Raw genomic sequence first — 15,242 nt, 5'->3', positions numbered from 1 at the left:
TCACTGACTTAAAAAATTCACTGTATTTTATCATTATTATTTTTTTTTCTTAGTCTAATTAAATCCAGGACATGGAGTCCAAAACTAATGATATATCAGCCTTATAAAAGGTCACAATTTGTAATTCTGATAGATATTTTTATGGGCATTTTTTGCCTTTAATTGATAGGACAGTGAAGTGTGAAGGGGGAGAGACATGCAGCAAGGGGCCACAGGCTGGAGTTGAACCCAGGCAACTGCGGCAACAGCCTTGCACATGGGGCGCCTGCTCTACCACTAAGCCACCGACGCCCCACAATTTGTAATTCTAATGTGTAAAATGTATCATGTTTTTTTGTGTTACTAAAATTGCCAAAAAAAAAAAAAAATACTTAAGTGATAGATTTCACGAGCTAATTGCTGCAGTGAACCTACAGCAGGTCCACTCTGATCCGGATAAAGTAAGAATGGAGATTAGAAGACAACAACAACAAAAACCAAACAAACAAAACAGTTCATTTCACATCAGGGGTTTCATCAAATATGTTTTGTAATATTCTAAAAATGTGTTACTTTTTCTGTTGTTCATAAGACCAAAGCAGTTTGACATTGAGTTAAATTCAATTGAAAAAAGATGAAAAGAGGGTTGTGAATCTAAAACCCTCTGTTTATTAATACATACATTCCCTATTAAAATAAACTTAACATAGTTCAGAAACTTGATGATGTGCAACAAGTTTCTGAACTATGTTAACTTGTTTATTTTATCACTCACTGTTTGACCCTAGTAGTACTGAAAGCATGAGAACTCAAATCAGACCAAAATTCCATTGTTATTCTACTCAAAAAAAAAAGTAATATTGGTTAATTTATTGAAATGCATGTTCACACATAACGTACTTCCGTTTATACCAACACATGACAGTGATTACGTCATGATAAAACATGACGTGTTGATGCAACAATTTTTAGTATATAGATTTAAACTGAACTTCTGTATCATCTCCATGCTCAGAGGGGCTGCGTTCATTTTATCTCACCTTCATTTTTTTTTACTTTGAAAGTCATAACCGGAAGTCCCGTGTTGTGTTCAGTCTTGATACTGATGGGTAACAAGTGCTGAAGTGAGCATCAGTCTCCAAACTTCTCCATCAGGACCGGACTGAGGTCGGACTGTGACACCGACAGTTTTATGGGCTCTCTTTTTATTCCAGGAGTTTAATATTTGCTGCATCACATGTCTGTGAAACAGATCGCTAACACGGACCTGTTACTTCTAGTTCAACGGTTAAAATGAGTCCGGTTTGGTTTCTGTTGCTTCTCTTTGTGCGGACCGCGGAGCTCCGTCACGTCCACAGAGCCCACACAGCCCACAGAGACCCGGAGGGTCAGTCAGGGTCCGCGCTGGAGCTGGAGCTGGAGGCGCAGCGGGCGGAGGATGCTGGACCGCAGGCAGCGGGGACTCAGGAGTCTCTCTCCCCGGACAGGACTACTCTAGACCGGGGTGAAAGTTCTAGAGTTCCCGAACTGAAGCGATTCGCGCGAGGAGCCAAGGATGGGAATTTCAAAAAAAGAGACCCGCACTCACAGAGCAGCTACGGGCCTCCGAGACGCTACGACGACCCGAGCGGGTACTTCACCACACCGCGGTTACCCGAGTCCGCCCGGCAGGGTAACCTCTCCTCCAACCGTGGGTTGGGGCTCCTCAACCCGCTGTTCCCGGTCACCGATGGCTCTTACTGGGCGTACGCAGTCATGCTGCTCGCGCTGGTATTGTTCGCCGCGGGTATCGTGGGGAACCTCGCGCTCATGTGCATCGTGTGGCACAACTTCTACCTGAAGAGCGCGTGGAACTGTATCCTGGCGGGTCTGGCGTTCTGGGATTTCCTCGTGCTGTTCTTCTGTCTTCCGGTGGTCGTCTTCCACGAGCTCACCTTGAAGAGGTTGCTAGGAGACCTGTCCTGCCGGCTCGTGCCCTATCTGGAGGTGAGACGTTCAATGTTTCAAATATTTTAAGTTAGGTTTAATTAGTTAATTTACTTTACTGAATTTTTTACATGACAAAAAGTTCAACGTTAAATATATTGTTTAATTTTCATTATAATATTGCTTAAATTATGAAAATTGCTTACTGCTTCTCCCATGTCTTTTATAATCCAATGAAATAATATAAATAAATTGACAAAAAATATAAGAAATATTTATTTCTTATATTTTGTTTATAGTCATTTATTTTAATTTTATTATTTAAGTTATTTGATTTAGTTGTTTTAACAAATGAATATACTGAACTTAATTTTTTATTTATTTCTTTAATTTAATTTAATTTTCATTTTTTTAATTTCACTCATTTGTTTTTTATTTTTTGGCTTCTAAGTTCTGGTCAACTATTTTTTGAATCAGTGCTTGACGTAAATAACACGTAACCATACCAACAGTTTTTTCTGAAGTTTTACACAGTTTTACCTTTTAACTTTAGTGCTGCAACTTAGAATTTGTATTCCACTGATTCTTACTTATCCATCTATTGATTTTTTTATTTTGATTACTCAGTTGACATGAAATATAGTGAAAAATCGATGTCCATCACAGTTTCCCCAAATCCAATGGGACATCTTTAAATGTCTTGTTTCTTTGACCAATGATCTAAACCTCAAACATAAAAATTTTCAGTAATATAAAACTGAGAAAAGCAGCAAATCATCACATCAAAGAGTGCGCAACCAGAGAATCATCAGTGTCTGATTGAAAAGTAAGGTAAGCAGTTAATTGATTTAAGACAAAAATCTATTTGACTAATAATTAAATCAAGTATTTAGTTCAGCACTGGTTATTATTGTATAAATGAACCAAACTGGAGTTAAATGGTCCTTTAGAGTCCTTTGAGTGTTCTTGAAATGTACCAAAATCCAGATATCTCACAGCTATAGTGAGGCAAAGAAATGTCAAATAAGTCAAACAGTTAAAACAACTTCATGTGATGATCATTAATCAGTCCCCAGTCTGCCTTCATACTATCAGTGCCGTCTTTAATCCCCCATGTTAAACTCATTGTGAATGTTTTCCACTTTAATAAAGAGGCACGCAGGTCTGTGATGAATGGCCCGTTTGTTTCTTGTTGCTCGTCGGTTTCAGACTCAGAGCAGTCTTTGCTCTCAACAAACGTGCTGTTATGGGCTGTTTGGCCTCCTCTGCTGTCTGTTGTGAACCATCATGAAGGCCAGCAGGGCCCTGCATGAAGTGACTCTTCTTCTCCAGCTCACACAACCAAACAATGACACACAGTGATGTATTTATCAGGCACTGGGATGTTTATTTAATCCAAACCCAACAATATTTAACCCAAAAACACACATGATCACTGATCAATTGGGAAGCTGAAACAAGGGAATGTTAAGCTTTCTATCTATGTTATGAATAACTGATTAATTGTTTCAGCTCTAAACAGAGCTGCTGAAAGCTGATGAAATATAATTAGGGCTGCAACATTATCGATCAATCTGCAGATTATTTTATTGATTAACTGATCATGTATTCTATAAATACATATATATGTATATATGATTAATACCTGCACTGCCTACTGTACCTGCTGCACATGTTGTATCTTAGCATATCATGTCTACTCCTTACTGTTTCTCTACCAGTAAATATAGAGTGCATTACAAGTCTTCACTTTACTGCTTTTTCACTTCTGGTTAGATGCTCAACCGCATTTTGTTGTCTCAGTACCTTTTAGTGTTGTCATGATATTGGAATTTCTAACTTCGAAACAATACCTTGAAAAATGTTAATATTTAATAACAATTTCCATACCATAGGGAAAAAATGACATTGACGGCTTTAAATATAAAATTTTTATCCAAAAATAAATATAACATGACAATAGGGACTTTTAGTTCCTTGGTTAGTAGCAGAAAACAGCAGAATGACTGCAGTAAACATTAGTAGCAAGACCGTGAGAAAGCGCAGCTACAGGTGTATCAATATCGTGAAAAATAGAAAACTGTTTTAGAGAAACCCATATATGTCAATACATTGATATTTTTGACAACACAAGTTCCATACTGTGTGCAATAACTTTCAATCTAATTGAATTTAATTCATGAAATGTCAGAAAATCAGAAAAATCCTTCAAATCCATCTTCAGATATTTCATTTTTTTCTGAACAGTCAGATTCAGATTTCAGATTTCCTTATTTTCATTGTACAAACATGCAACAAAATTCAGGTGCACTCAAGGACCGGGCTCATATATAAAAATAAGTAATAAGTAGTAATAAAAATAAACAAATAAATCACTCAGATTCTACACAATTGTAGATAAACTATACACTCATTGCCAAAGTATGCAGTTAAAATGGGATTTTAAAAAAGTCCTCATACATATTATTGCACATAAAATAAGTTATTGCACATACAGTAAGACAATTCTGAGACAAGACATCTGACAATTAACTAATCAAATAATTGGCCAGTTGCTGCATCTCTAAATATAATATTGACATGTCCCTACAGTCCAGAGATTTATTAAAAGATAAATAATGAGGTGAAAAGCTCAGCCTATCAGTTAACTTAGTTTGGAGGCTGAGTTACCCTCACAGAGTAATAATGTCGAGCTCTCACAGCCCCTTGGTTCCTATTGTTGGGTTTTCAGTAGCTTCATCTGTTTCAGCTTGGACTCAGCCGGCCTGCGGAGGCCTTGTTTTTGTCTCTTAACCAGCTCCAAACGCCTACAGAGCTTTAAATCACTGAAGTGGAGTTTTACTGATTTGTAATAACAGCTTGTATGAAGCAGTCTTTAACAAGGTCAGGCTGCTGACCTCCTCTATTCTTTGTTGCCTCACCTATTTGTATGCAAATGAATGCATTTCTTGCTAATTAATTAACGTTTTTAAAGTGGTCTTTAGCGGTTTGTACTTGTTTTATTGAGCAGTGTTAAAGCGGGTCAGGCTGCCAGCTGCCCCTGCGCTCTGTTAGTTAAACTATTTTCATGCTAATTAGAGCTCTGTGTTAATTATCTTCAGTTTTGTCTTAACTGTTTGAGGCCATTAAGCACTCACAGAGGGAGGACAAGTCTCTGTAATGATAGTCTGTGTTTTTGGCCAAATCCGCCAACTTTAATGTGCACGAGGCACCAATAACTGTCCCCAGTCTGAGGCTGCTACAACATAATGGCTCTGTATTCCCTCTGTGACTCCTTTTATTTCCCTGTTTCTGTATTCTGCAGAACAAAGCAGAGGAAAGCCTTTAATTTGTTCTTTAAGCAACGAAACTCCTTCCTGTGCCTAATTTAATGCATGAAGTCTTTTTTTGTTCTCAGTCGTGCTAACAGGTCACGTCTGACTGCAGTCAGAGCAGCAGCATGAATGAACACAGTTTAAACTTGGAAGCAGCTCTGCAGTACAAAAAAGGCATACTGGATTTTACATTAGATGGTTTAAATCATATTGTACTTTTAAAGCAGGGCTGCTATCACTGGATTTTTTTATGCCAATACAGTATCAGAATTTCAATGCTGATACCAAACATTTATACTTTTTAATATGACACTTCTTAAGGCAGCATTTTTATAAAGGATTAGGAAGTTGTAACTAATGATTATCTCTATAATGTGTGTCTGTTATTGGTCATAAATAAAAACAACATTGGGGCCAAATTGGCCATTGGACCACCTACCCTCTGGAAAAGAACTGCAGAGCATATGGACCAATATAGTTTTTTCTTACTAGGGTTGCAGCAGAATGAGATTTTCATGGTATGATAAGCGTCTCAGAAGATATGGCAGTTTCACGATATCACGGATGCAACCCTACTTTTTACACAAATTTATATTATTATCTATCAGAATGACCCTTAAAGGAATGAAAATGGAAGGGTTATTTTTGGTTGAACAAACATTTTATCACTATATTTGAAACTTGACACCATTTTGTTAATGGGAGTTTGTGTAAAAAGTCTCCCCTTTGAAAGTAACTAAATAAAGGGGAGATTCAACATCCAGTTGCATTTTTTTTTCAGTATCGCAAGTAAGCAAATGTACGATAACTGTCAAGTTTTATATCACGGTATACCTGAAAATCACTGCAACCCTACTTTTTACACGTCTTATAAAATATCAGGGGTTTTTTTTTATAAGGACGTCAACAATACAAGCCTGAGGACATAAAATTGTAAGGTGAGAAGTTCTAAGGTGTTTTTCAGTATATTTAGTCACAGTACTTCAAATTGTGTGGTCACATGCACGGTTCACATTAATTCACGTTTGGATTCTGGGTCAATTGTGGATGAATTCATAAACTATGGCACAATTTTTTGTTTTCTGCAACAACAAAGCTTTGTGAATTCAGTGCAGCTTTGATTTGATTCAGTCCACAATGCCAAACTGATGGAACAAACACGATTTCTCTTAAACAAAGCTGAAATGATTAAAACTGGTGGTGTAGGATTCTAAAGGGATTGTTAAATAATCTGTGAAGTCCTGTGTTTTACATGTTGAGGAACAACTTTAGAGCAAGCAAAGCAATATTTAAACATTGTGGGAATACGCTTATTGTCTGTCTTTCTGAGAGTGAGGTGTTTAGATAGATATCTTTTGTACAGAGCTGGACTCAGGACGTGGTTAGCTGGACTCACTGAAACTAACTAACTAGATAGATTATGATTGTGAATAGGGATGCACAGTATTGGATTTTTTGCCGATAACTGATGCCGATATATCCATATCTTTTTCCTCATCTAATTTTTGTGATCATCAAGTCTCTTCTCTTTGGGAATTACCATCATATTATGCATGCATACTCTTATCAGGATGGCCCACCAGCAGACATGAAATACAATACTTTTCAATGTGTGTAATATTCATTCATTGTGCAAACTAAGAAAAAGCACGTTGGCTGATTCTAATAGTTCATTTTAAAGCTGATATTGGCTGATACCAATGATGTGCCGATATTATCATGCATCCCTGATTGTGAATGGGTACACCTGCACTGACCTCTTTCCCAATCTAGGCTGAGATAGACTACAGCCCCACCCCTACAGAGGATATATGGGCATTGATTATGGATAAACATAATGGAGAAAGAACCTGTTACCAATTATTTATTAATGTGTCACCACCAAACAAAGGATTTTTTCTCAATCGGCCCTATCCAGAATCAGTGTTTGAGTAGTCTTTACTGGGTTACTGTAGAAAAACATGTCTGTCTCCGGTGAAGAGGACCCGCTCTGTTATGTAGATATAAACGTCTCATTCTAAGGTATGAAAAACACAATGATTGTTAGTTTCAGGTGATTACACACTAATGAAGACAGAGTTATGAGTACTATATACAATTTCTGCCAATAGATGCCCCTAAATCCTACACACTTGAACTTACATGGCCTATACCTGACCTAGAAAACAATCTTCTTTCCAAAGAAACGTGTGCCATTAATCTTTATCTCCATGCCACTCTGTCATTTCTCTGTCAGGTGACCTCTCTGGGTGTGGCCACATTCAGCCTCTGTGCTCTAAGTATCGATCGCTTCCATGCAGCCACCGGCCCCGGGCCCCTTCAGACGCCAAAGGTGGAGCCCTGCCAGTCCATCCTATCCAAACTGTCCGTCATCTGGGTGGGCTCCATGGTGCTGGCTGCCCCTGAGCTGCTGCTGTGGCAGCTCCTCCAGGAGACTGTCAGCCTGCCAGTGCTCCCCAGTGACCAGCAGCAGAGTCAGCCAGGAGGCTCGCTGATAGCTGCCTTCAGGGCCCGACCAGATGCGTTCAAGGTGGATATCTGTGTCCGTGAGCCGTCTGTGGAGCTCCCAGAGAGCATCTACTCTCTGGTGCTGACCTACCACGAGGCCCGCATGTGGTGGGTCTTTGGGTGCTACCTCTGTTTGCCACTGCTCTTCACTCTGGCCTGCGACTTGGTGACGAGGCAAGTGTTAGCCCAGCGTCTACCGCAGAAACCCGCTGGTGAGAAGGTGACTGGCAGATGCTCCTCCTCCTCGTCTGCGTCTTCATCCTCGACAAAGAAAAAGCAGCATACGAGAGAGCAGAGACTGCGCTCCACCGTGATGTCACTCACAGTCTTGTACATCCTGTGCAACCTGCCAGAGAGCATTTGTAACATCACCCTGGCGTATGTGTCCGACCACGTGTCCGCTGCACTCCCTGCTCTGGCTCTGCCAGCTCTGAGTCTGATTGGACAGTTCCTGCTGTTTGTGCGTTGCTCGGCGACGCCGGTGTTGTTGCTGTGCCTGTGTCGCTCGCTGGGCCAGGCCTTCATGGATTGCTGCTGCTGCTGCTGTGAAGAGTGCCTCCCAGACGGCAACTCCTCTTCCTCCTCATCTGCCTCAACCACCGCCACCTCCAACTTCTCCTCGCCCACATCGCCATCTCCGACCTCCCTGTCTCCGTCCAGTAAAGATGAGACGATGAAGAGTCTGTTGGTGCCAGAATCAGCAGTCTGCTACGACCGAGCAAAAGACTCTTCAGCAGCTATCGGGACGCCCTGCTGAGGTCCAGAACTATATTTAACCACATGTAACTTTAAAGGATCATTTAGGTTTATTACAACTCAGGTCTTATTCTTGTGGTTTTGTCCATTTTGTCTATACTCATTAAGTTAATAGCAGAGATCTGGTGATTTCACTAAGAAGAAGTCTGACAGATCAAGAAACACGAGCAGTCAGATGATCAAACAGGTTGGAGACAAAAGTATGTGGACACCTCTGTTGGAATTTTGTTTTCCTGGTTTAGTTTTGGTCTCTTAGTTTCTATGAAAGTTGATATTTTAGTACGTTCAACTTTGTGCCAAAAGTATGTGTTTGTCCCTTTACCTGTTTACCACTTTCCCAGTTTGGTGTGGAAGAACTTGACTGGCCTGCACAAAGCACTGACCTCAACCCCGTCCAGAAACTTTGGGATGAACTTAATTACCAGCTGTGAACCAGACCTGACCACCCGACAACATCACTGTCGGACCTCAGTCATGCTCTTGTGGCTAAATGGGAGCGAATTCCTGCAGCAGGTTCATCTGGTGGAAAGACTTAAACCTGCAGATTAATGCTCATGGTTTTGGGATGAAATGTGATGTTCAACTTACTGTTTGTGTGCTTGTTGGGTTGTTGACACACTCTCAATCATGTGGTCTATCTAAACCACTTTATTAGTAGTACAGTAAGTAGGGTGAGGTCAAAGTTAAAGCAGGTAGTGGGTCTGTAAACTGAGATGGACGCTGACCAAGGGGTTAACCGAAAAGTAAAGTCAATGCAGAAGTGCCTTAAACCTGCATTGTACAGAAGTCAATGAGAAAATGATCCAGTTCTTACTTGATTTATTACCTCGATAAACATTTCCTGGATGAGTTTATGGTCTCAGTCGCTAGTTTTACACCTTCATTACAGCATGATGTTCAGTTTGTAAATTATGTTCCCTTTTAGAGTAAAGTAGACAATAAAGCAGGGTATGCTTTAGGGTGGGGCTACCTTGTGAATGACAAGTCACTACCACGGAGGTGTCCTTGGGTTCTCAGTCATACCTATTCCTCCCTTTTCCAAAGTTTCACCCCCTCATTCTAATATGGTCACTGCTGGCTCCAAAACACAAAATGGCGACGGCCAAAATGCCAATCTCGAGGCTTCAAAACGGGAGTCCACAAACCAATGGATGACGTCACAGTGGCTACGTCCACTTGTTTTGTACAGTCTGTGATGCTGACATTGTTGACTTTTACCTCCACATGACTTTTACTTACAGATTTGTTCAACCTGTCTAAATGTCTGACTGCTCGAGCTTTCTTGAACTGTCATTCTTTGTTTTAGTGAAAGCACCGTTTTCCCAGACCTCAGATATGAATATATTAATACTGATAGAAATGATGGACAAAACCACCAAAATAACACCAAAGTTGTAATAAATCAGAACAATCCTTACATTTCAGTGTGTATGAACTGGTGGTGTGTAGAGCCCCTGTAGGAGCAGGAACTTATCTGACTAGCGTTAGATAATTATGTACAATATAGAGTTTGTTTATTTGTTTGTTTGCTTGTATTTTTTTAAAGAAATTTAGTGTGATGGATTTAATCCTGTATTCATAGCTCTTATTATTGTTTTGCAGTTTTTTGTGATACATTCTATAGTGGTTATTAATCTCTAATGCTCGATCAGGATATTAGTATTATCTGCTCTAAGTACTGTATGAGATAGAAACACTGGATCATTTGACTTTGGGGGATTTTTTTAAGTCGGCTAAATTGAAGCTAGACATTCTGAGACTTCTTTGTCAGCAGACTGACAGACTGCTGTGAACTTTTAAACTGTTTTTTAAGGTATACTATGCAGGGATCCCTCTCAGTTATCACTTATGGCCCACTAGAAGGGTGTGGCAGTGTATATATCTGCAGACTCTGTCCTCTGCCTGTATTTTCTTATTTTTTGTAAAGGACTTTGTAAAAAGGTAGCAGCCAGGTCCTAGATGGAGTAGGCATCCAAGAAGAAGCTATGACAAATGGCAAAATGCTAAGCGGACAAATCTGGGGTTGACTTTCACCAACAAACAGTAGCCTACAATTCCTGCATAGTATACCTTTAACGTGACATTTTGCTGTTAAAATGGGATGAGATCATACTACAGATCAATCAATATTTTGAAGCTACAAGAAACAATTCAGTGTGACGTTTGACTTGTTTTGTTACTTTTGGTTCAGTAAAGTTTAGATCTTCTGAAAAACTGTGTTACATGACCTGTGATTAATCCTTTTTCTGTGTGTGTTTTCAAATGTCTGGTGTAAACCTTATCAACTAATACAAAAGTAGTGTTTACAGTGATTTTTATTCTACCAATAACTGGAATGGAAGTGGGTGTAATGGAGTTGAACTTCCATTAAGTGCATTAGACTCTGAAAGTGCTCTTTTAAATTCTCTTTTAAATATGAATTTTAAGTATATACGTTTTTATAGATGGTTTTCTTTCCTTTTTTTAAAAAAAAAAATCAAAACTAGTGTGTTTTTCAGCAGCAGAATCACATCTTAAAAGACAAGTCTTGTGATATTCTATATGTTTATTTTTGTCCACAAATTCAATCGAAAGACCAACAATGAATGTATCAACTAACAAGTATTGTGTGTGTTTCCGAAATCTGGTATTTTATCTCCCTCTGGGCCAGAGAGCTCCCTTGTTTTCCAAAAACTATTAAAAACACATTGATGACATTGATGAGCTACGCTGAGTGACTGTGGGCATACACCCTGTAGTTTATTTTGATCATCCTGCAGCTGGAAATACTCACTAAAGCTCCAAATGTGTGTTAATCCACTGCTGAAAATAATCCCAACACATGCACTGATTCATCCTGTTGGAGTATTGTTTGTTAAAAACTACAGTGAGCAGCTGTTTTAGGAAACTACCGAGCCTTCTTTTTAAAATGAAACTATATTTTTGTGGAGTGTTTTTAAAGATGTATGTCTCCAGTTAACCAATAAGCCCCTCTCAGCCCTGAGAAGAGCCACAGGGAAGTCAGAAAGAATACAGAGACAGACTAACACATTGTTGGTTCTGGTCTGCATGTGGGATCTGTTGACAATAAGAAAAATATAAATTAAAGTCAGCCATGTCCTCAAGAAATTACAGTATCTCTGGGGCTCCCATTATAAAAGCAGAAATTTTGTGCCACCTGTTAAATTAAAGCTCAGTAGGATGAATTCCTGTGCTCTGTCAGCAATGACTAAATGTTATATTTTGACATAAAAAAGAGATTGGAATTCTCTTTAAAAAATTAAATTTCAGTTTGCAGACATCCAAATCCAAAGTTCAGAGTTCAGTTAAATGTTAAGCTGCTAAGCATGAGGACAAAGACCACCAGAGAGAAGTCACAACGAAGACAGAAAGAAAACAGAGAAAGTGAAAAAACAAAAAAGAAACTGAACAATGAGGAGAGACAAGGAGAAATCTTTTTTTCCCCAACAAAGAAAGAAAAACAGAGAGAGGGGACAGAGGGTGGAAAGGTTCAGAAAAAGAGGGAAAGAGTCTCCTGTTAATGGACAGCTGCATTTGTTCCTAAACATGTTTTTGAATGAACGTGTGAACACTTTTGGAAATATCCTTAAGTGGATTCATTTTATTTGGAAAAAGCGTGGAGGCGGATGTTGTTGGATTTTTCACTCTGATCTCCAATGGAAGGAATGCTCTGAAGCAGAGCTCTCAACACCCACTGGAGAAGAAAGCTCTTCATGCCTGACTGTGACGCTCCTTTTTGTCATTATTCAATTATTGAAGGTCACAGCTTCACAATAACAGTTGGCTTTTGAGTTTCTGCAGACATAATAAACACAGTCGCTCTGTGACCAGTTGCTGGGGAGAGCAGACAAGAATGCCTCGCTCACCCGAGTATTTCTCAGCTTTTTCTTTTTTTCTTTTTAATATGTCAGTTTAACAAAATGCCATCAGTTTATACCAGAAAACAATTTATACAACTTTTAATAATGACTTGTAATATAGCTGTAGCCAGAATGTCTTCTTGTTCATTTAGAAATTAAATACAGTTTATACAAAGTTACATAAAGAAAATACACAGTGTTTCAAACAAGTTATCTTCTGTGGAATTCCTGAAGTCACAGTTTATAATAATACTACAATATCTTTGGGGTATATCTTTTGTGTTACATTATCTTAATCCATATAGTATAGCAGTGGTTCCCAACTGGTGGGTCGCAGCCCGAAAGTGGTCCACGGGTCCACTCTGAATGGACCACAGTTGACTTGCAAACGTGTCAACTTTGAAAACACATTATTTATTTTTCAGTACAGTGGATTTCCAGCACAGAGCTGCACTTTTGAAGTGCTATTTCCTGCTTTAGAGTGAGTGACTAACAGACAGCAGCAGCAAACTAGCTTGGACCTTGAACTAATGACTAAGGAGAAACCTGGACCTCGCGGCTGGACCAGTTGGGAACCACTGTATTATAGTATGTTGTTTACCCAAGACGATAATATTGCGCACCAAATTCACATCTTGTACACATGCACAAGATATGAATCTAATAAGGAAGGTTGTGTGCATGCAAGAAAATATCCTGCACTAAATATATGGATCAAAATATGGATCCTGTGTCCATAATAACTCAAGATATTAAAATAAAGCTGTTTTTTTCAAAGCTGCTAAAAGTCTCCTTTTTACATTTCAAACTCTACGCCTGTTCAATAAACAGGATAAAAATATATAAATCATATTGATAGCGCAAGGCTTGCATCTTCCCATTTCTCTCAAGCAAAGTGTTAAGAAAAAGGCAAAACACATCCAGTTCCTAAATTCATAAAAACACTCTGTTGTCTAACTTTAACAAAACCAAATGCCAGATAGATATCTAACTTAACTGTCTGCACTAAAGTGTGTTGTCTTTTCTGAGTAATTTTGATTGAAGTCTCAAAACAAAGTAATGTATGTGTTGAAGCTGCTCACCTGTATATTTCAGTAGAAAACTTCACTGTGGATGGATTTTAGCAGCTGAGGATATTTGAAAAAATTCAGCAGTGAGCAAATCTGAGGGAGAAGATAAAAGTGTCATGAATCTCTGGAAACTCTTTCTCTTCTCTTTACTGTCTCCAAAACATCATAAGTAAACATAAAACTGGCCACGTTAACCTCTTTTTGTCAGCTGACATCAGGTGATCAATCAACAAAAACAGATGGTACCTTCTTCCTGTTCAAATTGATATTAAGGGTTCTGGGTTTGCTGCATTTCAACATCAGTTTAGGAACAAGAGACAAATTGACAGCAGGAAAAAAAAGGTTAAAGTAGTTTTAAAAGTAGAGGTTTACAAGACACTCCAGCCGCACATCACTACTTCATCCTATAGACACAAATTCATCATCTAAATGGACCATTTTCATTAAAACAGCAAAAACAACACCACCTGAAGACACCTTGGTGTGGCTGGCTGCCAGGATCAGTGCAGCTAATGCAGCTTGGTTTCTGTCCCACATCTGCCCTGAGTGCTGCTAATAGGAGCTGAATCTCAGCCTAAATCTGGCTGAGTCCACACCCCTTAACCTGAGCTGAATCTGGCAGCTGTGGTTGGGCCAGAGCCGGCTCATATTTGGTCCTCTGGGACCAGTAAACAGAGAACTGTCCCGACACACAGTCGCTGCTGGCTCGAGTCGGCAGGAAATCTGGGGCAGGTATTAGTATGTAAGTTGCTTCTCTTGTTTTGTTCTGTTTTGTGCAATTTTATGTGTATTTTTTAATCTCAGACTAATCCATGACTCACCTAACTAAAGTTGAACAAAGTCACCTCTATCGCTGGACTGGATGCACTGAGATGAAACTGATATCCATCTTCTCATATGACAAGAAAAAAAAAGTATTTCACATTATTTTATTTTAAAAAGGGCTTACAAAAAAATGAGTTTCCCTTGTGTGTAGACTTTAGCTTGATATTGGCTGTACATCTTATGATTTTTACACAATAAACAGTTGAAGTTCAGTCTCATTTCCTGTTTTACACAGCTAAAGAAAATAGGCAACTGTGAGAAAGTCAAACAAGAAGCACCAGATATACTGACACAACACTCAGGAACATGGATGAGGGTGGAGGGTCTATTCAATGTGCTATTATAATATCACAACCCTCACATGCTCACATTAGACTCACAGACACACATTTAATCAGATGAATCAGATTTTACTAGTTGATTTCAGTGATTTGATCATTTCAAGTGAATTTCGAAGACATTTGTAGCAAACAGACGACTTCTGCTTCCATACTACGAGGACATAATGTATTCATTTTCCTGGGGACACCTGGAGGCCTTTCACAGATGTCGGCGGGCCCCTGAGTTACACTCTCAGGACCTGCTGTTGTAACTTTGAGTCTCGCTTCCTTTGAGCTGAAAAATTTGTCCTCCCACGTCGTTGTGCCTGGGCAAAGAGAAGGAGGAGGGGAAGCTTCAATAAGGCCTGCTTTGTTCAGGCGTCCCCCTCTCTGGCTCAGAGAGAGAGACACTTGAACAAAGCTGCATATCAATCGCCATCCACCAAGGGAGTTGCTAAGCTACACAACACCCACCGCCTCCCACCAGCTGCCCCAGTCACTGAACAGAGAGAGAAGAAAGAGGGCAGAGATGCAGGGGAGGAAAAAACTGCTGCGGTCCGCCCAGATAAGCCAAAACTCCTCTCTTCTTGGTTGCCTTGACAACCAGCTGAGACACAGCGGCACGGTGGCCTCAAGTTAGCAATATGGCCTAAAACCAACAAGCTCCTGGGTTTTAAACCCGCC

At 39.5% G+C, this 15,242-nt stretch overlaps 1 protein-coding gene across 1 annotated transcript; it reads left to right on the top strand.

Annotated features, from left to right (window-relative positions):
* The first annotated feature begins 190 nt into the window (after window positions 1–190).
* gpr37l1a (G protein-coupled receptor 37 like 1a) lies at window positions 191–13,117 on the top strand. Its single transcript, XM_033625805.2, has 2 exons — window positions 191–1,965; window positions 7,456–13,117. The coding sequence occupies exons 1-2, from the start codon at window positions 1,273–1,275 to the stop codon at window positions 8,482–8,484; spliced, it is 1,722 nt and encodes a 573-aa protein (XP_033481696.2). The 5' UTR covers window positions 191–1,272; the 3' UTR covers window positions 8,485–13,117.
* The last annotated feature ends 2,125 nt before the right edge of the window (window positions 13,118–15,242 follow it).

The sequence above is a fragment of the Epinephelus lanceolatus genome, chromosome 1, assembly GCF_041903045.1.
Source record: "Epinephelus lanceolatus isolate andai-2023 chromosome 1, ASM4190304v1, whole genome shotgun sequence".
NCBI lineage: Eukaryota > Metazoa > Chordata > Actinopteri > Perciformes > Serranidae > Epinephelus > Epinephelus lanceolatus.
Note: the sequence above shows the minus strand (reverse complement) of the source record. Positions and strands in the feature narration are given on the sequence as shown.